Below are 24287 nucleotides of genomic sequence, written 5' to 3'. Positions count from 1 at the left end.
GGGGCTCCATGCAAGATCTCACCCCATGGCGTCTAAATGATAACAAGAACGGTGAGCAAAAATTCCAAGAACCACACGGGGGGACCTATAGAATGACCTACAGAGAGCTGGGACCACAGCAACAAAGGCTACTATCAGTAACACAATGCGCCGCCAGGGACTCAAATCCTGCACTGCCAGACGTGTCCCCCTGCTGAAGCCAGTACACGTCCAGGCCCATCTGCGGTTCGCTAGAGAGCATTTGGATGATCCAGAAGAGGACTGGGAGAATGTGTTATGGTCAGATGAAACCGAAATAGAACTTTTTGGTAGAAACACATGTTCTCGTGTTTGGAGGAAAAAGAATACTGAATTGCATCTGCAGAACACCATACCCACTGTGAAACATGGGGGTGGAAACATCATGCTTTGGAGCTGTTTTTCTGCAAAGGGACCAGGACGACTGATCTGTGTAAAGGAAAGAATGAATGGGGCCATGTATCGAGAGATTTTGAGTGAAAATCTCCTTCCATCAGCAGGGGCATTGAAGATGAGACATGGCTGGGTCTTTCAGCATGACAATGATCCCAAACACACAGCCAGGGCAACAAAGGAGTGGCTTTGTAACAAGCATTTCAAGGTCCTGGAGTGGCCAAACCAGTCTCCAGATCTCAACCCCATAGAAAATCTGTGGAGGGAGTTGAAAGTCCGTGTTGACCAACGACAGCCCCAAAACATCACTGCTCTAAAGGAGATCTGCATGGAGGAATGGGCCAAAATACCAGCAACAGTGTGTGAAAAGCTTGTGAAGAGTTACAGAAAACGTTTGGCCTCCGTTATTGCCAACAAGGGGGACATAACAAAGTATTGAGATGAACTTTTGGTATTGACCAAATACTTATTTTCCACCATGATTTGCAAATGAATTCTTTAAAAATCAAATAATGTGATTTTCTGGGGGTTTTCCACATTCTGTCTCTCATAGTTGAGGTTTACCCATGTTGACAATTACAGGCCTCTCTAATATTTTCAAGTGGGAGAACTTGCACAATTAGTGGTTGACTTAATACTTATTTGCCCCACTGTATACTCCAAATTAAAGTGAAAAACACCACAGGCTGATCCAACTTTTATGTAATGTACTTTAAACAAGTCAAAATGACACTGAGTAGCGTGTGTGGCCTCAACGTGGTCAGTGATTCCATTGTCCACGGTCGTCTCATTAGGAGCATGCCCAGGCGTTGTAGGGAGGTCATTCAGGCACGCAGAGGCCACGCACAACCTATGTCAGTCATTGTGTTTCAGATTATGAATAGCTATTTGACAAGTCAATGTCATAATGTGCTCCTGTTTATGTTTGTAATAAAGTAACTACCGTAAATTTAATTCATTTTAACCATTTTTAATTAAATTGCATTCAAATAAGTTGCAACCAACTCCACAATGGGGATGATTGTCACAATGTGTCTGGATATCCAGTATGCTAATAAATTACTGCCACCCCGGCCAAAAAATAGCGTTGAAAAATGAAAAGGATGTCAAACCCAACTCAAAGTTATTAAGCTTCCCTGTAATAAAATAATGACTATTCTAAGCCATGCTGATGGAAAGATAATCCCCCCAAAAAGTGGGAAAAAAATTGTGACAACCAACCCTGTTCTTCCCTGGTAAATAAAAGCACATACAACACTTTGCACAGCAAAGTCCTGTCTGAAAAATGTATGTCAAAACTGAAACATCCTCAATTGCCTGGTCTCAGGTGTAGGGAGCTTCAGCCATGGTCATCACATGGCCGCAGGCAAGCTTGACATGTTTTATTTGGACTTGACTATAAGAAGTAGGAGTTGTCATTCAAGTGTTTTGCTAAGGCAGTAAAAAGCAAAAGCTCTGTGAATTCAACCTCGCCTGCCTCAGGCGTCTCTTACTGCATCAAGAATACTGCGGCAACATGAGAAATTGCTGCTGAGCAGAAATTCCTCCGCACAAGCTATAGGACCCCAACTAAAAATCTGATTAAACTCTGCGCATCTAGCAAATTGTTTATCATTCACAAGCCCAAAAGACCCACACCAACGTTAATTCAGTGTATCTTTAAATTAGTGCTGTCAAGCGATTAACATTTTTAATCGTGATTAAAAGATTACCGTTCTACGATCACACCAGCCTGTTCAATCGTGTGACGTCTTTAAAGCACTGTAAAAAAATCAAGTATTTGACATAGAGTGCTGCTGTCAACATGACTCGGAAGCAAGGGCGTAGGTTTGGTCCTCAACATTGGTAGGGACGACATAACAACATAACCTGCATGTAAACTTTTTGCTCGGGATGGGACATTAATAAGAACGAACAGATTGGGTGAACGGGAGTTAAGTGCTACATTTCTCACTAATATGAACCTAATTCATTGATATGCTAAATCAGGGATGCTCATTACGTCGATCACAATCAACCAGTCGATCGTTACGCTAGTCTGGTAGCTCGCAGCATCCCAAATATATATTTTTTAATGTTCATAGTTAATTATGATTATGTTGTATGTTGTGTTGTGTGAGCAACATATGAGGTTATGCAGCGCCCCTCTCTCTCTAAGCAGCTTTTTGCTCATGTTTTTCTGATTCTATAGTTTCCAGCAGAGTTCACTAAATTACTCACAGTTTAATGAACGTTAACAGTAGAAAACACATACAGAAGGACACTTCTCTCCAAACAGCTTCCAACTGGAGTTTTGCAGGTTAGCAAGTTAACACAGTTTAATGTTATGTAACTCTGATGCAGGTCTGACTTTCAGTAGCAAAATTAGTGGTGCGTTTCCCACCTCCACAAAATTGGCGTCTTTTTAAATTACTTACAGTGGCTGCTGCTGGCCGAAAAAAAAAACTTCTAATATCCCTTATCTTCGAAGGGGGCTGAGTGGCATGTTGTCGACATGTATTTCTGTCGGGGCTGTGAGTGTGTGAGCGTGCGTGTGTGTGTCAGGGGTGGGTCAATCAAACATGCATTTGAGGTGGGAATAAATGGACCGGGGCTTTCAGCAAGTGAAAAGGGGTAAATGTAAGTTTGAACATAATGAAAATAATTCACTTAATAATTAAAGTTTACACAGTTTAATGTTATGGTAACTGTGATGCAGGTCGGCCTTTTAGTAGAAAAATTAGTGGCTTCCCCCACCTCCACAACATTCGCGTCCGAAAAAAAATAATATCCCTCTTCTTCGGAGGCGGCATGTTGTTGACATGTATTTATGTCGGTGTTGTGTGGGTATGAGCGTGCGTGTGTTTGTCAGGGGTGGGTCACCCAATCAAACCGGTTTTTTTTTGGGGGGGGGGGGGGGGGGGGGTTGACCCGCAATATTCAGCAAGTGCAAAAGGGTAAATGTAAGTTTGAACGTGATGAAAATAATTCAATAATGGTAGGGTCAATTCTATCCTTACCACGTATGGAAAGACAATCTGAATTACCTACGTATATAGACCCTACCCACCGACGTCACAAAATCACGTGCTCGCTGTATGGTTCCGCCCCCTTGTCCGTCATTTTGTGTCTGTATTATCAATGGTCTCAATTGATCGAGCAATTTATAATGCATTTCATGGAAGACCCGGTGCTTTCGGATGCCGTAAACTCACTTGATGCGTTGCATAAAAGGCGTTATGTGGAAAAGCTTCAGTTTATCCATTCGCCAGATCCATATTTGATGCCTAAATCGATGTTTTTTGACCCGCCGTCTCCGCCGTATTTGCCTGACATCTGCTAGCTAGCCTGATGTGAACAACTATCTTGTCCACACAAAATCAGCCTATTCTCACGAAAGTTTGAAAAACTTTAAGAGCTTGGAGGCTTATAAATACTTCGTTGCTGGTTGGGTGAAACAGGTCCTCGTCCACGAAAATTCGGCAGGAATCTATCTTGTGCTTGGAAAGAAGTCTAATGTATTTCATGTCGTTTGTCAATGGAGTTAGGGCTTTTAATGTTTATATGGTTTAGCGGTAGCACTCTCACTACATACATACGTGTATGTTGTCGGCGATTAGCCTAGCAATGATCTTAATTGTGGTTGTCAGCCCAAAACCCTCTAAATATATATTAAATGCATCTTACCAGATATAAAATGACTACTACATAATCTGTGGTAATCGTTTGGAGCCCAGTTTTCTCGTCAAATTTCAGCAGCCCATCTCGCTCTCTTCTCTCCGGGTCTCTCGGAATCCGGTAGAACTTCAAGTCTCTCCGTCTTCTCCATCTATCTTCTCTGTTATTGCAACCGACCGCCACACACGCCTTCACCATTTTGATTATTAATGTTAACGAGCAGAAAAACACGTCGTAAATAGGAGGAATGTACGTAGCCGTAACAGGGAAACATGATGTGTTGACGGACAAGTGGGCGGCACCAGTCAGGAGGAAGGAGTTGTGACGTCACGTGGGTAGGGTCTATAACTGAACTCATTATATCATGCATATAAGGTTGCTTAAAAGTTGGTGGGGACAATTTGAGCATCCTGAAAAGATGGTTATGTCCCTACCGTCCCTATGCAAACCTATGCCCTTGCTCGAAAGCGCAGATTTTAACTTCTCTCTCAGTTTTTATTTGGTACTGATTGACCAAGGAAAACCGGAGATATGATCCTTTGAATGTCATAATAGGAAATATGTTTTCTCCACTAGAGGGGACTCATGCTCTTTGGACGAATTATGCTTCATTTCCGGAGATTTTATTTTTCTCTTGCCAGAATTCAATGTTTTAGGGAGAGGGTGTTGAATTTCTTTGGCTGAATGTGGTTGTTATAAGTTATTGTACAAAATAATTATAACAGTTCGTTTGTTAACCTTTGTTAAAACAAAACAAAAAAAAAATCATAAACAGTTACTCACAATGTTATTCATTACTTGAGTATTCTTTTGACCAAATACTTTTTTACTTGTACTTGAGATAACTTTTTGGATGACTACTGTTTTTTTTTTTTTTTTTTTTACTCATAAACGGAGATTAAGGGGGGGCTGGGAGGGCATAGCTGAAAGTGTCATTGCATGTAATTGACTTTCCAATATATACATTTAAAATTAAGCCTTTGCAGGTAAAGTGTTGTCTATAAAAGTTGTAAAGCAATAAAACAAACAAAAAAATTGAATGAATTGACCACCAAAAAAATTTTTTATAATGGGTCAAAATTATTTTTCAAACAGATCGTGTGACTAGCACCTTAGAGACCGTCATTTTATTTTGCTTAGCCCCCCCCAAAAAATAAAATAAAATAAACACCTAAGACAAAAACCCGCTCTTTTTCAAGTTTTTTATTATGGTAAATGTTCCTGGCTGGAATATTCTGTCAAAAAGGATGCGGCATGTACTTCTCCACTAGGTAACACAGAAAAACGTGCGCGCTTACACACGCACACAGTTGGGATGCCTGTATGTACGAGCAAGGGCTAAGCTACTATCTGAGCGTATATTTTGTATGTTAATTTTATTGCTGACACTGCGTTTCAGGCCCGCCACAAAAGTCGAACTCCGCCTACGCTTTACTTGAGTAATATTATTTTATATTATATAATATTAGTATAATATTATTATACTCTGGTATGCACAGGTGAATGCAGAAAGAGATGTCATTGCATTTCACCCACACAGAAGACTAATAAAAAGGACTGCCAAAAAAACACTGCTATTGAGGATCTTTGCTCTAGCTAATGTATTCATTCAACATCTTTATAGCAATATGTGCAGTATTGGTACAAATTGGTTCTAAAATACACTCTTCATAATTGGTTTCACTTATGGACAGACATGTAAAGAGATGTAAAGCTCGATTTTGTATTTTCTAAATAATTTTGCTTTACTATTCAATTGACTAGAAAGTGGTTTCCTGAAGCAAGATTGCCCTCTGGTGAATTACTTGGATATGGCTATGAGGATGGCTGCAGGAGTTCAGCTTGGAACCACAGAAAGTTTGTAATTTGCATTTCTTTTTTAATTTGAGAGATGTGAAGTTGAAGATGTTTTTTTTTTTTGCTGTTCTTACCGTGTTTTGGGTTGATAATGCATTTTTGTGTCGCATTTTAATGTGATAAGCATATTTCAAATTGATTTGACTCACCGTTTCTTTGTTTTATTACAAACAAATGACAACATGACACAGTATAAAAACATTTCCCCTTTCAGTTGCAAAAAAAAAAATCACACATACTACAAGTGGTCAATAAAATTGACCTTATGCATTTCAGTGATTCAACCTTCTACATTTGTAACCGAGGACATCATTTTACTTGTTCTAAATAAATGGTGCATTGGTCAATGTAAATTAGCTTCACTTATAATGCCCTTTAATACCTTCAAGGTAGTCAAAGCACTTTTTAAATGTATTATTGTTTTAGTGGCGTGAAACGCACTCAGATAATAATGCAGCATCATGAGACATCCACTACACCAATAGATTAAAAACATGAGACCACAGAATGAGAGACATTGTATTGATTGTCGGTCCACGCTACAACCCGTGAAGGGTGGAGCTGATGATGTCCATGAATGTTGCTTCAACACAGTAGCATATCTGAACATCTGTGTCGGCTCCTCCAAGTTCTTCTGCTGTCCTTTGGGGTAACACCAGTTTGGTTGCACCATCTACTGAAGCAGCGTGTGGCTTCTCCTTTAGATAATTCAAACCTAAACACAAAAACGAAAAGAAAACATTGCCATCTATAAAGAGAAGTGTGTGTTTTAGGGATGTCCCGATCGCATATTTTTGCACTCGAGTCAGAGTCACCTAATTTGGAGAATCTACCGATACAGAGTCCAGATCTGATACAGCAAAAAAAGTTTTTTTTCCTCAACAAAAGTGCCAAACAGGTTACCATCCCACCATGCCGCATTCATAATGTGAATTAGTTTTAAAAACAAATAATGTAGAAAAAAATGATTGTCTTTATTAAATGCTTCATTGAGTGAATCCACTCAAATCCACTCATGCTTGACGCTCACGCTGCTGAGAACAGCCTCTCACTTACAAGTTGCCACAGCACACTTATGCAAGTTTAACAATGATTGACGCATTTATTTCATCTGATTGTAGAGTTACCGAGCTTCTCTGGCAAGATCAAAGCTACAAACCTGTCAATCATCGTTAACTTTAAGTACCAAATCCAAGCTGGACAGTTTGGCTGCACAGCTTAGCAGGAAGGAGAGTGAGAGGCTATAGCGCTGTGCGAGCATGAAGCAGAAAAACAAATACAGTGGCACCGACATCCGAAGTAAAATTTGACTCGGAATGACAAGCTGGAAATTCGACAATTAATGACAGCGTTGCAATTTCATAGTTTTCCCGCAAAATGGCAGATTTTCTTGTGAGAGAAATCAACATGGGTCCCAAGGTTAACGCAGGTGGTGAAAAAAGGTAAAAGGTGAGGCTTACCACTAAAATTAAAAAGGAAATAATAGAAAAATATGAGCATGGCATGTGCGTCAGTGAACTGGCTTGACACTACGGACGGAATATGTCTACGATCTCTACGACAACTCTCATTATTATTATTGTATCATTGGCAAGGAAGTCGCCAGGTTCGTCAGGTTTTTAATCATTATTACAGAACTTGTGCAACACAACACAGTTACTGTCCGACGTATCCGACACCAACAACAACAGAACATGAAAAGAGAAAGTAAAAGCTTCCCACTCTAACCCACCTCTCTCACTGTCGCGTCAAAGTTACACGGTGCGTTCAGGATCAGCATGCAAAACACAACCGCCACGTCAAAACCCGATTTGTTACATCATTATTATTATAGTATTCTGATTTGTATTTATAATCTATTTGTTTTGTTATGTGTAATTGCTATTTGTAATTGTACCTGCAGCATTTATATAGGATTTAGCGTAGGTTTTTGGGCTGTTGAACGATTTAATCTACTTATAATGTATTCTTCTTGGAAAATCCTGCTCGACATACGACCATTTCAACTTACAAACCATGTCCTGGAACAAATTGAATTTGTATGTAGAGGTACCACTGTATATAATTTTTTTTTTCATTAAAAACCCGATCCTCTTCAACTGATTCCGTTCCTCTGAAAAATGGCGCGATTGGCCGATTTCCGATCACGTGATCGAGACATCCCTAGTGTGTTTGATAAATATCTTTGCGATAAAAATAATAAATCTTTGACAAATCAACATTTGTTGTTTTTAACTAAAACCTCCCACATATTTATAAGTTTTCATATTTAATGAGGATTGCATGCAAACAATGACAGAAGGAGGTAAAATAAGTAAGTGAACCCTCTGCCTAAGGAGACTTAAAGAACCATTGAATCCAATTTCTACCAAACCATTTAAGTCAGGTGTGTGCCCAATCACTGATAAGTGGTTTAAAGCTTCCCTGCCCACTATAAAACGTACACCTGGTAAGAATTGTCTTGATGATCATGGCTCGGTCAAAGGAGCTGTCTGAAGACCTGCGATCCAGAATTGTTGATTTATAAGCTGGGAAACGATACAAAACCATCTCTAAAAGTCTGGATGTTCATCAATCGACAGTCAGAGAAGTTGTCTACAAATGGAGAGAGTTTGGCATCGTTGCTTCTCTCCCAAGGAGTGGCCGTCCACCAAAGATGACGCCAAGAGTTCAGTGCAGAATACTAAGAGAGGTAAAAAAGAACCCTAGAGTGTCTGCTAAAGTCTTATAGAAATCACCGGCACAGTCCAATATCTCTGTGCACACATTAACTATACGTAAAACTATGGTCAAGAATGGTATTCATGGGAGGATTCCACAAGGAAGCCACTGCTGTCTTAAAAAAAAAAACATTGTTGCTCATTTAATGTTCGCAAAAAGGCACTTGGACACTCCACATAAGTTCTGGCAAAATATTTTGTGTACTGATGAAACCAAAGTTAATTTGTTTGGGAGTAACACACAACGTCATGTGTGGAGGAAAAATGGAAAAGCTCACCAACATCAACACCTCATCCCCACAGTGAAGAATGGTGGACGAAGCATCATGATTTGGGGCTGTTATGCTGACTCAGGGCCTGGAAAATTTGCAATCATTAATGGAAGAATGAATTCAAAAGTTTATCAGGATGTTTTCCAGGAAAACCTGAAGCCGTATGTCAGACAGTTGAAGCTAAAAAGAGGATGGATGCTCCAACAAGACTATGATCCAAACATAGAAGTTAATCAACTTCAGAATGGTTTCAGAAGTACAAAATACATGTTCTGGAGCAGTCAAGTCCAGACTCCAACCCCATTGAAATGCTATGGCATCACCTAAAGACAGCGATTCATGACAGACATCCCAGGAATCTGACTAAACTACAGCAGTTTTGTAGAGAACAATGCGTCAAGATTAGTCCTGCAGCTACAGGAAGCGTCTGGTTTAAGTTAAGGGGGGGAGGTATTAAATGTGATGGTTCACTTACTTATTTTTCCTTCTTCTGTCATCATTTGCATACTATCCTTAAAATATGATAACCTATAAATGTCTGGGTGGTTTTAGTTAAAGCAGACACTGTTTTTTCATCTCTGTGATCTTGACAAAGATCAGATCACATATTAATTGTGATTTTATGCAAAAAATGTGAGAAATTCCAAAAGGTTCAGATACTTTTTTATACCACTGCATTTCAAAGCTTTGACAGTTTATTGCCTATTGAAAAATAATGTAGCAGAAAACCATAGATGAAGGCTTATTTTGTCCCATAATTGTGAAGACAAAATGTCCTCCAAAAGACTTACGAGCGATGAGAGGGTCAATGGCCCGAGTTTTGGTGGCCACATCAGAGGCGCAAACCTGCCCCACTTGTACTAGCAGGGCGGTTACATCTTCGTAGAGCGGCGGGAAGGCCTGACAGAAGGCCACCAGGCACGGCAGGGTGGGCATGAAGAAGGCATAGCGCTTGGCACGAGTCAGCACTGAAGAGTAGAAAATACCAATTACACAACAACCCTGTTGCACTAACACACAATGGCCAGGTGATGGTAGCAACATGTTTTTATTGCCAAAACTACAACACTTCAATATGTTTTTTGTCTGACCTGTAAGAAGTGTACCCATAACACTGACAGTCAATCTGGCCACACTGAGTGACTTAGGCAGTGCATACTGGATGCATAGGTAGGACAGCAACTGGATTGCAAAAATCTGTCAAGTCAAATAAAACATATATATAACAAATGCTCCAGCACAAGGTAGAGCAGAGAGAAGGAAAGCAGAGTGGGTGTTTCTTAACCTGCTTTTCCAGTTGGGGCTGGGCCAGGAGTTCTGGGATGAAGTCCAGACAGATATGCATGGAAGGGATGCCGGACACTGTTAAGGGCAGCAGAGCTTGAGGATAACCCTGAAAGAGATCACACAGGTAAAAAATAAGACTCATTAGAAGGCAATTGGGGGTTCCAGTTAATTAAAAATGAGTTTATATTGATCATGTGGGGTTGAGAGTAAGTCTCACGCCAGATTTTGCCCTTCAATAATATCTACCATATGAACATCTGCTGCTTCTGGCCGAGCAGTGCCCACTGACAGCTAATGATGCTGGAAAATGTGATGACAAATGGGGTCAACGCTAATGTTTTCTAAACCTTCGGGGAAAAGTGAGACTTTGGCGCTAAAGAGTTTGTGACAATGAAAACAGCACTGTGACTTGAACTGTTTATTGCATGCGTGGCAAAACCATTGCCGCGGGCCAATCGTAGTTATGTTTTATTTCAGAGACCCATTAGGGCTGCCTTGTTAAATCGACAAATATGTTGGTAGTCAATTAATTGGTTAAAGCACTTTTTTACCCCAAAATTGTCCAAATGTTTTTTTTGCCTCTCAATAGCAAATAGTCATTTTTTTTCCATTTCAATTTTTGATTCATTTTTTTAATACACACAAAAAACAGGAAAAACAGCATCCACTTTTTTCATTTAAAAAAAGTAAATATTCTTTTTGAAAATGTGTTTTATTTTTTAATTTTCATTATTTTTTATAGATTTACATTAATAAATAAAAAGGAAAAAAATGGGAAAAACATTCATTTCTCTTAATTTTTTTTTAACTAAAAACAACGGTTAAAAAGTATTTTAAAAATAAAAAAATAAAAATTTTATGTTGAAAAAAAAGGGGGAGGGAATCCATCCGGATTATTTAATTTCCATTTACATTTTAATTAAGAAAAATACAGAAGGGTAAAAACTGTCTCTTTATTTTTTAATGAAAAAAAAAAAGTAAATGATCTATTTTATTATTCATTTTTGAAAAGGACAAAAACTAAATGTTTGATTTCTGCAGTCCTCGATCTTTGAGGCTAGCGAAAATGATAAATAATATTTTATAAATTATATATTTCAGCGTGAGACCACAACTTATTATCTTACCTGAAAATGGACTAGTTTGGCAATATTGGGGTCGGCAATGAACATCTGATGCAGGAGACAACAGATGAGACACTGCACCTCCCTCAAATCACTGAGCAAGCCTCCCTCCGGCTCCGAGTCCCTCAGCCCCTCCTCGCCTCTCGGCAGCAGACTTCTTTGTTCCGTCTTCCCTGGCACGGGGCCTCTAATGCCCCTCAAAAGACTCTCGGTGCTGCATCCCAGCTGCTGTTCCTCAGAGGTTTGTAAACACACCTCCAGAAGAATCTGGACTGCTGCACTATCCTAGAATTATGGGGAAATGTATATTAAAAAGATGTTTCATCCATGGGCAAACATTTAAGGCAAAAAAATTGGATTGTACCTGGGCAGCTAAAAGGGCGTTCTTCAGCTCTTCCCTGGTGACCTCAGGTGTATCTGGCTGTCCAGGTACACCAAGGTTTGAGACTGTCTGGCTCTGTCTGTCAAAATCGGCAGTCTCCTTCAAATGGCTGTGCAGGTAGGCTTTGGACGCTAGCAGATAGCCATTCAGCATGTGAAGGACAATGTCCATTAAAGGTGGACATCTAGAGAGAGAGGAAACAAATAGAGTATGAAAATCTATTACTGGTCGGCTTCTGGACTGCTAAACGATTTTGAGTGATGAATTAAAGCGTAACAGTAGTTTAAAAAAATAAATAAATAACTTATATACTGTAAAACAATGGACCTATCGCAAAGTCGCACCCCCTTGTAAAATTCAGTCAACCCAAGGCTCTGTCAAATTCTCTCAGTGACTCAGCAATTAAGGGATGATGGTGGAAGTTCAAATTTCTGAATTTGCACTACAAAAGCTGGCAATAGACCTGTTTTTTTTTTTTTTTTTTTTTAATGAATTTCGTCTAGAAGCAGACAGAGAGGTTTGCAGTATCTCCATGGTATCAAACTGTACAGAGAGGAGACCACTATTATAATCGAGGCAAAATGCTACCACTCGCAACTTAAAAACAAGAAACCCCACAGGCTGAATATCTATTAACTAGTTCGTAACATTATGTCATGCGTTCTGTCAGATTTTTTCCCGAAGCTTTTGTGGTCTTTTACATTCAATCGGATGTCAATATTATCCAGAGGTACTAAATAAACAACCTACATCTTAAAATCCATCTACAACATGAATACGATGTAAATAATGTTTACTTTGGACTTTCAGTGACGGGGTCGTGACAGCTTAGCTTTAGTTTTATTCTATTTGTGTAGTGACTGGCTAGTAAACGAGTAGGCAGTCAAATGTTAGCAAACTAACCATAATAGTTAAGTCTACGTTTTAACTACATGCTATCAAATAATATTTTATTTTTTACAAATAAATCATTAACTTACCTTTGAGCAAGCATAAGTGTCCTTGGGTGACTGTCTTGACATTCAGTTGTTTACGTGGTTGACGACAGTCTTATCCATAGCATGCATTTGGCAAGCCTTCTTTTTAGGCTTTGAAAAAGGCACCAAAAAAAATAACATTGGGTTTTTGCTTTGTTAAAGTTAGGAGAAAAAAAAGATGTTTTAAGTCACGACCACACAGTAATCCTATGCAAATCTATGGATAGGTGTCCGATTTTTGTGATTTGGGGGCGTAGTTTTGCGATATTTCCAATGTACCAAATGTAAAAAAATATACACCTTTATCATGTAGAAAAAGTTTGATTCTTTGTTCTGTCCTTTCTTCATGAAAGTTAGATGTTGTGAAATAAAAGAGCGACAACATTAGTTTTCCATAACCAAAATTATCAAGCGGAACAGGGACTTTCATAATGTTTATTTAGTTTTTGTTAAGTCATGCATCATGAGTGACCAAACTTACCAGAATACATGTCAATTGTGGCAGTTGTTATATTGTACTTGGGAATTAGAGGTGCACGATAATTATCGGTCCGATAATGGGAATTATGTCACACAGATAATCCAGATAAAAAATTCAACCGATAATGCAATCCGATAATCATATACTTGATTAAGCCTCCAAATGTGCGCAAACGAAGCAGTTTTGTCCACTTCTCCACTGCCACCTCCTCAACCCCTCCTCTCTCTGAAGCCCCTGAGGGGGGAAGGGTTGAGGAGTATGGCGTCATAGAGGAGCCGGAGTTACACAACAGAGTTGAGGCAATATGGCGGATCTCAGTAACGTGGGTTGTTTTCCGTGTGGTAAACAAGCGTCGCTCTCGCCATCTGTAAAACATGCACTGCAGAAGTTCCTCGAGGCGGAAAGAAAGAGTCTTCATTCAACACCACTAACCCAGCAGCCATTTAAAAAGGCATCACAAAGATTTTTGGAATGAATACGAGGCCGCTGCTAGCGCGAATGGTACAGCTAAACACACATAAACTAAGCTAAAAAAACGGGGCTTGTGACAATAGAGAGACGCTGCGGCCTTCTCGGAGTCGGGTTGTTTAGGAATGCAGCCCAAAGCCGGTGGTAAACTCCATCTAAGGTTAAACACCACCAGGAGACCGATAGTCGACAAGTAGCCGTCTTCCAACAGAGCCCGCCGCTCTGGCCGGTCCGGCAGGCCGCCGGCGGGTCGGGCAGGCGGGCCAAGCCCGATTGCCTGGCGGCGGGACCTCCGGCGAACGCCACGGTTTCTCGAGCATTCCCCCACGGCGGGACGCGCGCCTCTGTCTGGAGCAGAGCCATGCCCCGAATACGCCGCGGCGAGACGGCCGGGCAGGCGGATATGACACCGGTACGAACGTACCTGCCGCCGCCACTCATCTCCGGTTCAACTCATCGTGCACTACGGCGGCCGGACTGACTTAACGGCATAGGAGGGAGGGGATGCCGGACGAGAGACATTTTTTTTTTAACCGAAGTGACCGGAGAGCCCAAGTCCCGGAAAAAAAAATAATGCAGTTTATACGACCACCATTCTTCGTGAAAAACATGCCGATTACACGAGTTTCACCATGGACATTTGGACAAGTGATGTCAAGTAAGCGTGATTCGGCACAGTGGTTAGATGATAATTGTAACATATACCAAACCACTCACAAGAAGTCAGTAATGCATTCAGTACGCTGTTAATTTATGACGTCTTAATCAGATCATTCTACTTAAATCTAGTCAAATAATTTTCCCCATCTTGTTTTGAGTGTTAAAGACTAATTAACTAATTAATTAATTAATTAATTAATAAGTATAATAATTTATTGCTTAAAATTAGGCTGTTAAGCTTATTGTCAGCTAGCTATTTTTCTTCAAGAAATCTGAGTGAAATATACTTGAAGTGCTGGCTGATAATTTCACTTATTTCCAATAGGTTTATACTGAAAACAAGGGAATTTAACTAGTTTTAAGAAGGTGTATTTTTGCGGTGTAGTAATGTTATATGTTAGGAATAGCTTACTTTTAAACACATTTTTGTGCAACTTAGGTATTTACTCTGTAAGTAATTGTTGCCAAAATTTACCATTACACAATGTCAGACAATCTGTCTTTATTTAGATGTTGGAATTTACTACTTGTTCACATTTGATGTTGAAAAAAGGAGAAATAATTTATATTTTTGCACAGTAATATTTTCTCTTGTGTATACTTTAAAATTTTACATAAATCTTTTAATAGATTTATCGGCTTGACATTGTTGGTTATCGGTTGGAACGAGGAGGAAATTATTGGTATCGGTTGAGAAATGTATCATCATGCATCACTAGTAATAATCACTGACAAAACCTAGCAGTAGAGAAGCTCTGTTAAATAATAATAGCCACAGCCTGATGATACTGAAATGCAGCAATGATGTGATATTTGCCGTGGTACCTGTACACCCTGTGATCACAGCGTAGAACAATCAAAGGATCCACCATGAGGTCGTTCTGAGTATACGTCTGCTGTCTGAGCAGCTTTGCAGAAGGTTGGAGGGCGTTAACTGTCATCACCCACAATCTGCAATACAAACACATTTTTTGTTAGGTATCAATATCACACTGCGAGAGCGTGGCATGCATTTAGTTAAAACGGGCACTATGTAAAAGGAATTGAGTGTAACGAGAAATATTGAAATAAATATATTTTCTTCAAAAATGATCACAGTAGAGTTGTCCGACAATGATTTTTTAACCGATAACCCGATATTGTCTAATTCCAAAAATCCAATACTGATATCAAACAGATAGAGATATGCGGTCGTGGACTTAACATGTTACGGCTATTATCAATCATTTATTCTTAATTTAATTTTGCACCATGAATGCAAATGGTCTGCTCACATAACAAATCCCAAGCATCTTTTGTTTGGAGACATCTGTAGGTCAGTAATTTAAACTGCTGTGCTAAACTGGGGCCAGCCCTTGTACAAAGGCAGAAGGCTCCTACATTCACTTAGAAGGCCACATGTATATTGGCCCAAAACCGATAATGAAAAACCGACGTCGATATTATCCAATATCATTTTAAAAAGCTTCTTTCAGCCGACAACTCTAGATTACAGCAGGGTTTCCCTTACATATAAAAGATGTGGCACACCGCCACATCAAAATAAAAGCCGCCACGCGTTGCAAACGTTTTTTTTTTTTTTAAGGCCAGTTCAAACTAGTGGCAGCCTAGTGTGAAAGGTTAAGCAGCAACCTATTCATTATGCATGGTAATGTCCGTAACTAAGCGCGGCCCCCTTAAGAGAGCTGTGACGTAGGGGGAAGCAAGTAGGAGAATCGGCGAGATAGCGAGAGATAGCAGTCAGAGAGGGTGTTCTCCACTGCTGGAGACGCCATAAGTCCAGAAAGATCACATATCCTAGCTGAAAAAGCAGACATGCTTATTTTCTACAAAAGAAATGTTAATTTTGCACATTTGCACTCCTCACTGTTCTGTTGTATTTGACAGTATTTATCTTTTTTTTATGATTATTGAGTGCTATCAGCTCATATGTCCTTTTAAAAAGGAGGATTTTTAAAATTTCTTTTACAAAAATGTTTCAGTAAAATGTTACACGTTCTTGCCTATTTGCCACAGTTACATACCGTATTGGCCTGAATATAAGACGGTGTCTTCTGCATTCAAATAATACTGAAAAAGAGGGGGTCGTCTGATATTTGCGGTCTAGACGTTATACCCATTCACGATCTAGATGGCGTCAGATATCATTGAAGTGATGTTCTGTCATGACAGATCTCAGCTACTCTCAAGTTTAACCAGTTTGCATTATTATATTGCAATGTTTTTCCTTATTCAGATTTGTTTCAAGACTACAGTTAGACTTCACTTTGATGGTTAATGCAGTTATTGCCATTTTGTTGTTTTATCACAATAGATTCATAATACATTGGTTTATTTACATTTCAAAAACCAGAATCCATTCAGTTACGAATGTGATTGTACTTTAGTTTACATATTTAAATGTTCAGATATTAAGATTTAATGAGGCAAAATAACATGCGTTTTCTCTCAAATATATTGTTATAATCATTTGTTTCAGATGTACTGTAATTATTTTCTGTATAAAAATTAATTTGGTCTTCAAAAAGTCTTTTTTCAAACTTGAGGTTTGAAAAAGAGGGGGTCGTTCTATAATCAGGGCTATCTTATATTCGGGACAATACGGTATTACCACAGTTAACATCGAGGCTTTGGGCCTCTTTTGACCTCATTGTGAGTTTGTAAGGTTGTGACTTCTGACTAAACAAACTAGATGCCAATCAAAATGTTTGTTCTTCTTTTTCCCCAAATTAGAATCGATAAGAGAATCGATAAAGAATCGAATCGTTAAGCAATATCGATAATGGAATCGGAATCGTAAAAATCCTATCAATTCCCATCCCTAATCATGTGTGAGTTGTCGATTAGTTGATTAATGGTGGCAGCCTTAGTTCTCCAAAGGAATCACAACTACAATGTGGCGTGCAACAAAGATGAGTTTGACACCCTTGGTATCAATCGACAAAAGCAAGGCATTCAGTCGCTTCAGTGGGGTTGAATGGCAAAATCTATAAATAGTGAGCTCGAGGCTCCTGAGGGTGCACAAGCTTAAAATACCAAGTCTGACATCGCTATGGTTTCCTTCTGAATTAATAAGAGCTGTCATTGGCGACATTCAGTGGTTTGAAAAGCAGTAAACTGTCTCCAACTCCCCAGTTAGAAAATTCCTCTATTGTCCTGCAGAGCACTACTCTGATCAATAGAATGTCTCCTCAGAGCTTTGTAACTGTGCTCCTGTCAACCTGGAGGTCATGGAGAGTGACCCTCTTCTGTCCCGAGGTTTGGGTGAAGGCTGACACGACTCGTCTCGCCCGGTACCTCTGCTCTAGTTCACACAATTATCCCTGAGTAAGCAGCTTGGGGTCAAGGGTGCAACAACTCTTGTTGCACAGGTCTTGCTCTAATCCACTTACTGTGTCTAACAGCAACTTAACACAGTCTTAAGAGAAATGCCACTGACTGAAGAGTGGCTGATAACCTTTCACTGAAACACCAACCACAACAATCCTTATGTTAAATAAGTGCCCAGAAGAGACACTTGTGTTACTTCAAGTTTTCACTAATATGATTAACTACTAACTGATATTTGATGCACTCAATGGATTTTGTGATGCAACACCCAAGTGAGGCCATTAATTCAAAGCCTTCTTATCATAAAATGAATTCCTTGTAATTCCATTTAAACACATCGTCTATACATGACTGCCAACTAACACCCCCAAGGCCATGGGAGCGCGCCCGTGAGTGCATGATTGGTTTTCCTCGGCTGAGGTGTGGTTTTTTTTTTCATAACAAATGCAGCTGGCTTGCATAAGTGTGTTACAAATATTCTATAGAAAATTGTCTTTTTCCGAGCTCAAAATCAGGCTGATTGCTTTTACTGTCAGTGATGAGATTTTAGTTTCAACAGTTTTCAACAGTAGTAGTTGTAGTGGATGCTATAGTAGTAATACTAGATGAGTACAGTGCTCCAGACTGAAACGAAATGGTTGCGACTAAAATTACGAGCCAGTGCGAGTAATTTTTTTCCATCTACTCGCACAGATGCAACCAGTAACATTGCGGTTTTTTGGGGGTTTTTTTTCATGACAAACTCCTTCACGGTTAAATCCACTAGTTGGTGGTAATGTTAGTGGTTTGTCAAGGGAAAATAAAATGTAAGAAAAAAAGGTGGACAACGTGAGAAGAGGTTGCCGCTCCGCCAACGACGGGTCGGGCCCTCCCGACTTGATGTCGAGCGAACTGGAGTAGTACGGCAACAATTAATCGATTAACCCGAGTAATACGATTATAAAAAAAGCTTTTAATCAAATTTTGCTGCTTTGAGGATTTGTTTAATTAGAGCGGTGTTGTGATTGTTTGTTTTGAAAGTGTTTATTCCGTATTGGCCCGAATATAAGACAGCCCTAATTATAATACGACCCCCTCTTTTTCAAGACTCAAGTTTGAAAAAAAGACTTTTTGAACACCAAATTAATTTTCATACAGAAAACAATTACAGAACATCCGAAGCAAATGATTATGCTTATTCTCTCAAATATATTGTTGTTATTTTGTCTCATTCAAATCTTTATATCTGAACATTTAAATATGTAAACTAAAGTGCAATCACATTCGTAAATGAATGGCTTCTGGTTTTTGAAATGTAAATAAACAAATCTATTGTGATAAAACAACAAAATTGCAATAACTGCATTAACGATCAAAGTGAAGTCTAACTGTAACTGTAGTCTTGAAACAAATCTGAATAAGGAAAAACATTGCAATGAAATAATGCAAACTTGAGAGTAGCTGAGATGTCATGACAGAACATCACTTCAATGATATCTGGCGCCATCTAGCGTCGTGAATGGGTATATTGTCTAGACCGCTGAGATCTGTCATGACAAAACATCGCTTCAATGGTATCTGGCGCCATCTAGTGTCGTGAATGGGTATAATGTCTAGACTGGGAATATAAGACAACCCCCTCTTTTTCAATCCTATTTCAATGCAAAAACCACCGTCTTATATTCGGGCCAATACGGTATTTCGTTTTATGGATTTGGGTGAATACATTGCCCTCAAGTGGCAAGAGTGAATATGACATAACTCATCGAACGTGGCTGGATCCAGCTGCCCCCCGTAAGACCAATATAAGTTTGTACGTTTTTGTTTGAACTAATATGATTGTTTATGCATTCGTAATTTAGTTTAGAAGAATATTTAGCAGTTTTCTGTGGGAATATGTGTTTGAACAATTTGTTAAGAGTATTGTAAAAAATAAAAAGTTAGCATTTCATAGCATTAACGCTAGCGACCTTTTGCGATACAAGTTAGCCAGTTGTTCTTTTGTACTTCGATCCTCATTTATTAATTATGTTATACCGTTTGAGGCCAAGCTCTGGTATTTTAATTTATTTTTAAATGCTTATATTGCTCTTGTGAAATGAAAGTGCAATTCTGCATAGTTTGGAGAAACACTCGGGAATTTTATTTTGTATTTTGTGCTATTTTGAAAGTGCGATCTTAGCAAGCCTTTGTTTTACATCTCCCAATTTTTTCTGCAATGTTAAATTGTCCTGATCCGATTACTCCATTATTCGAACTAACTAATTAATAGATTAATCGATTACTTAAATAATCAATAGTTGCAGCACTAAACTGGAGTAAAGAAAAAAGGCAAAAGGGAAAATTAAACCACGAAAGGGAACTGCGTGGTACCCCAAATCACAAAGACATGTAATCGCTTTCACTTTTGTGACTTTTTGGACTATCAAATTGTCGCAACATCGAGGACAGCGAGACTGGTTTGCGTGGTTTCCGCTTCCAGGAAACATATGCAGCGCCCCACCGTCAGAATTTAATATTTCTAATGTGTAGTAGTGGAGAACATTTTAAATAAAACCCAGTATTCCCATGAATTAGCCAGCCCCTCCTATAACCAATCAAATATAAGGATCCGGGATTGCCTGCCCTTCCCTGTGACACCATAAAGACTTTTTATTCATTGCACCTGTGATCGAGTTTATCAGAGTTTATATGCGTAGAACTGACATCAAAAAACATGTTTATAATCATTATTTTCTTCATTATCTACTATCCAAGAAATTTGCAATTTACATACTTGATGAGCATTGCGACTGGCTGGCAACAAGTTCAGGTGTACCCAGCCTCCTGCCTGTTGTTAGCTAGGATAGGTTCTAGCACCCCCGCCGACACTCATGAGGCTAAGCGTTTCAGAATATGAATGAATTAAATGCTTTCACATGAAGGACATTTATACTACATGTTGTCTGTCCCTTGAAGGTATTTTAGCAGGCAGTGAGCAGATTAAATTTTAATCTAGTCCCTATAAACTGACAAATTTATATAAATCATTAAAGCGATATGAAAACGTTCCAAAGAATTTTTTTTTGCCTCCCACTTCACTGTGGCAGCCGCAAACATCTATTTTGCATACGATATAAACATATACCCTCCAAGCTAACGTTAAAAGGCCAAAAATAAGAGTTTGACTTTTGGGGATTATTGCAGGATTTTCCCTCTAATGTATTGTCTCCAAAATTGAATTGAATTCACATAGTGTACCTGCGGGGCATCACAGTGTTGAGGCCCATCCAGAGCTTGTTGAGGATCTGCAGAATGCGGCGAGGCACAGCAGGTTCCAACAGCAGAGCCATGCTGGCAGTGAGGGACTCTGAATAAGGGATGAGGTCTCCCGGTGTGAGAAGTGTCAACTGCTCCAGGATTCGCATCAGCCTTGGACTGCTAGATGGTAACTTCTGGAAGGCTGGATAACACAAAAGGGCCGACTCATTTGTAAACAGTTTGTATCCGTGAATCTCATTCATTCATTACTCAAATTGCAACTTCCTCATTCATAATATTGCGACCCATTTTTACTACTGTTGCGTGGAGTTGGCTTCTATTTATGCCTAAAAGTTACAACCCCTACCTCCAAAAATGCAACATCCTTCAGGTATTTATGTGTTATTTGGGCTGTGTGTAATAATGGTTTTTTTTATAGCAGCCACACTTTGAGTCTTCCTTGACAAATTGTGCTTCTTGCATGAGTTAACAAATTATATATAAACTTTAAACTTTCCAATGATGACTGGAGATGGGAATTTTGGGGCACCTAACGATTTGATCATGATTCAGAGGCTACTATTCGATTATAAATCAATTATTGATGTTGGTCTTGACAGGCAGCAGCTGGATTCAGCCATGAGAAATGATTTATGTCACATTCGATGTTACCACTAGTGGGCAGTGTATCCACCCAAATCGATAAAATTAAATGCATCGAAGCAGCAAAATTTAATTTGAATCTTTTTTTCTAATGGAATTTCTCGAGGTTATCGATTAATCGTTGCAGCAATACATGTCATAAATATGACAATCTTATGATGCTGCTGTCAAAGTGTTACCCATTAACTCAAATAAATCAACAAATAAACCACACTGGACTTATAAACCGCAGGATTCAAAATGAGGCAAAAAAGTAGCGGCTTATAGTCCAAAAATTATGGTACACAGATGAAATAGTGAATAGCAATAAGTGAAGGATCACTGTATTATGGAACCAATACTAGAATTTATGTCAATGTGTCTGATAGTGTTTAGGCCCTGAAACCTTCCACAACTTTGTGTTAATTTTTAAGAAATATAGTGACGATTCCCACCCTGATGAAGCTGGCTCTGAGTGTATCTGCAGGTGTTGCTAGGGAGCATCATTTTCCTCAGAAGCGGAAGAGTACCTGTTACCTCCTCTTCACACACCCAGTCCTCAACAAGACAAAGGTGAGGGTAGTTGATAGCTAGCAATCTCAACAAGGCAGAGTGCAAACCTGCCAACACCAAAAGAGAACACAAGATATTTCACCGACAAGAACAGTTTGGCTTTTTGTTCTGTCATTATTTGTAAATATACAAGTAAAATAAAATATTCTAATAGAATCTTGCGCGAACTCACCCCCAAGCTCTTGTTGCAGCCCCTGGGCTTGTGTAACTAAGTACTTAATGGGGATCTTGTCCATCAGTGCTGCTGAATATGACTTGGGCTTTTTCTGCATTAAAGCTGAACAGAATTAAGAGTTTGGGTGAACACATGGAGGATGAAGAGAACATAGATTGCACAAGTATTACAGTGGTACTTCTACTTGCGAATGTCGGTACATAATTTTCAGGTTAACACACGTCTCAAAGTGAAAATATTGCCTCATGTTAGGAAAGAAATTTCAGGATACGAAAGGCAAAAACAAAGTATGGGCTGCTACTCGCAGCTCCCACAGTTTATTGAATATAACATACTTATAGCTGCTCTGCCATTTACTAGCATCTTCCTGCCGTCCAATTGGCAAAGAGGGGCCTCTTTAGTATGTGAGTATATTTGTTACATGTTTTGATGCATTTTTATGCTTTTAAAAGATTTATGTCTGAATTTTGGCGGGCTTAGAACAGATTAGGGCATTTACATGGAAAATGTGTCTCTAATTATGGACATTGTTGGGCACGTTACTTTAAAAAAGTAATTAGTTATAGTTACTCACTACTTCTTCCAAAAAGTAACTGAGTAACTGAATTACTCTATAGTAAAAGTAACTAGTTACCAGGGAAAGTAACTATTTCCGTTACTTTAAAAAGAAGTTGTAGTATGTCAAAGAATTCGAAATTTTCTGAGCAGTATTCTAGTCATTTGAATAGAGAAGGACAGACAGGTAGTTGTGTTATAGAACCTTACCAGCAACAGATTTATCCTTCACTTGAAGTGCAAGAAAAATAAACAGATTTGAATTGCTTACCACAGATGTCGACAAAAGCTTTGCCCCGGGACATAAATTATACTTTACATGCACTTTCTTTCCTTTAATTTCGACCAACTTGAAATAGTGTTTATAGCTCCACCTCATAAAGGACAAATTTTCCTCTGAATACTCTGCCATCATATCCCTCTGCATCTGTTTTGCGTGTGTGTGTTTGCCGCACTCGCTGTTCCGGTTTGTGTGTGAAAACACCGGCTCTGAAGTACGTGGGCTATTAGGCTCGAGCGTTTACGTCACAGAATGGGGGCTCACGTGAGATTTGACAACAACGCAGCCATATTGGAAGCAGGTCTGGTTCGCGGGACATTTAACTTTAACTTGCCAGTTGGATAAAGAGACAAACTCGTTACTAAGGCGAAGAACAGATAGGTGATCAAACTTAAGGATATGAACAATGTTGACCCTTACGAGCAAGCCGAAGACAAATGGAGTAAAGATGTCGACGGGTTTCCACAATTACGCAAAATGGACATTCTGCTGTATTTATTGTTTGGTGTATGTTACTAAGCTCACCAGCGATTCTGAAAGGACAAATCGCTACAAAGCTACAAACAGTTTTGCTGTGAATGTATGAAGGACCTGCACATTATGACCGTATCGAACGGCAATTCCATTGTTCTTGCAAAGGTAGGCTATGTGTGTTTACTATTTTCATTGCCATGAACCTGAACGCACCCGAAGTCTTGGATGACAAATAAACAGAGCAGAGTAGACTCGCTACGGCTGGTAGTTTCTTTAATTTATTCAAAGTAAGTAATGCACCGCTTTTGACCGTCAGTAACGGTAACGGCGTTGTAATGGCGGAAAAAATAATTAGTTAGATTACCCAGTTACTGAAAAAAAAAAAAAAAAAAAACACCGTTATGTAACGGCGTTATTTATAACGGCGTTATTCCCAACACTGCTTATGGAATTTTCAGTTTATGAAACTACATACAGAACCACTTAATTTCGTAAGTAGACGTACCATTGTATTGTATGTGAACAAAGGCAATAATAAATGTTTACACACCCAATTGTTTAGTGCTAGACAATAGGTTTTCCTCATAGGACAGGATGTAGTAGAGAATAAGAAGTTGGGCTGTGATGGAGCTATGCTGCCGTCCTCCTCGACTGTTGTCTCCTTGCTAGGAGAGAGAAACAAAAATAACTTTTGTCATAGTAAAGAGAAAGGATATATATATATTTTTTTTTTTTTAATAATA

At 39.1% G+C, this 24287-nt stretch overlaps 1 protein-coding gene across 2 annotated transcripts in view; it reads right to left on the bottom strand.

Moving 5' to 3' along the window:
• Positions 1–6066: 6066 nt before the first annotated feature.
• ints2 (integrator complex subunit 2) overlaps positions 6067–24287 on the bottom strand; it is a 35348-nt gene continuing 17127 nt past the window's right edge. The window contains exons 15-25 of one of the 2 annotated variants that reach the window (XM_057821869.1): positions 24095–24209; positions 22233–22337; positions 21943–22107; positions 20846–21047; positions 15122–15247; positions 11693–11894; positions 11332–11613; positions 10203–10310; positions 10009–10114; positions 9709–9885; positions 6067–6640 (exon numbers count right to left, since the gene is read on the bottom strand). In XM_057821869.1, the coding sequence (XP_057677852.1) occupies positions 6465–6640; positions 9709–9885; positions 10009–10114; positions 10203–10310; positions 11332–11613; positions 11693–11894; positions 15122–15247; positions 20846–21047; positions 21943–22107; positions 22233–22337; positions 24095–24209 (1764 nt within the window). In that variant the 3' untranslated portion in view covers positions 6067–6464. The remainder of the gene's footprint in view (positions 6641–9708; positions 9886–10008; positions 10115–10202; positions 10311–11331; positions 11614–11692; positions 11895–15121; positions 15248–20845; positions 21048–21942; positions 22108–22232; positions 22338–24094; positions 24210–24287) is intronic. The other variant, XM_057821870.1, reaches the window with a different exon arrangement.

Source organism: Corythoichthys intestinalis, chromosome 18 (genome assembly GCF_030265065.1).
Source record: "Corythoichthys intestinalis isolate RoL2023-P3 chromosome 18, ASM3026506v1, whole genome shotgun sequence".
Taxonomy (NCBI): Eukaryota; Metazoa; Chordata; class Actinopteri; order Syngnathiformes; family Syngnathidae; genus Corythoichthys; species Corythoichthys intestinalis.
This window is presented reverse-complemented; position numbering and strand designations above follow the sequence as displayed.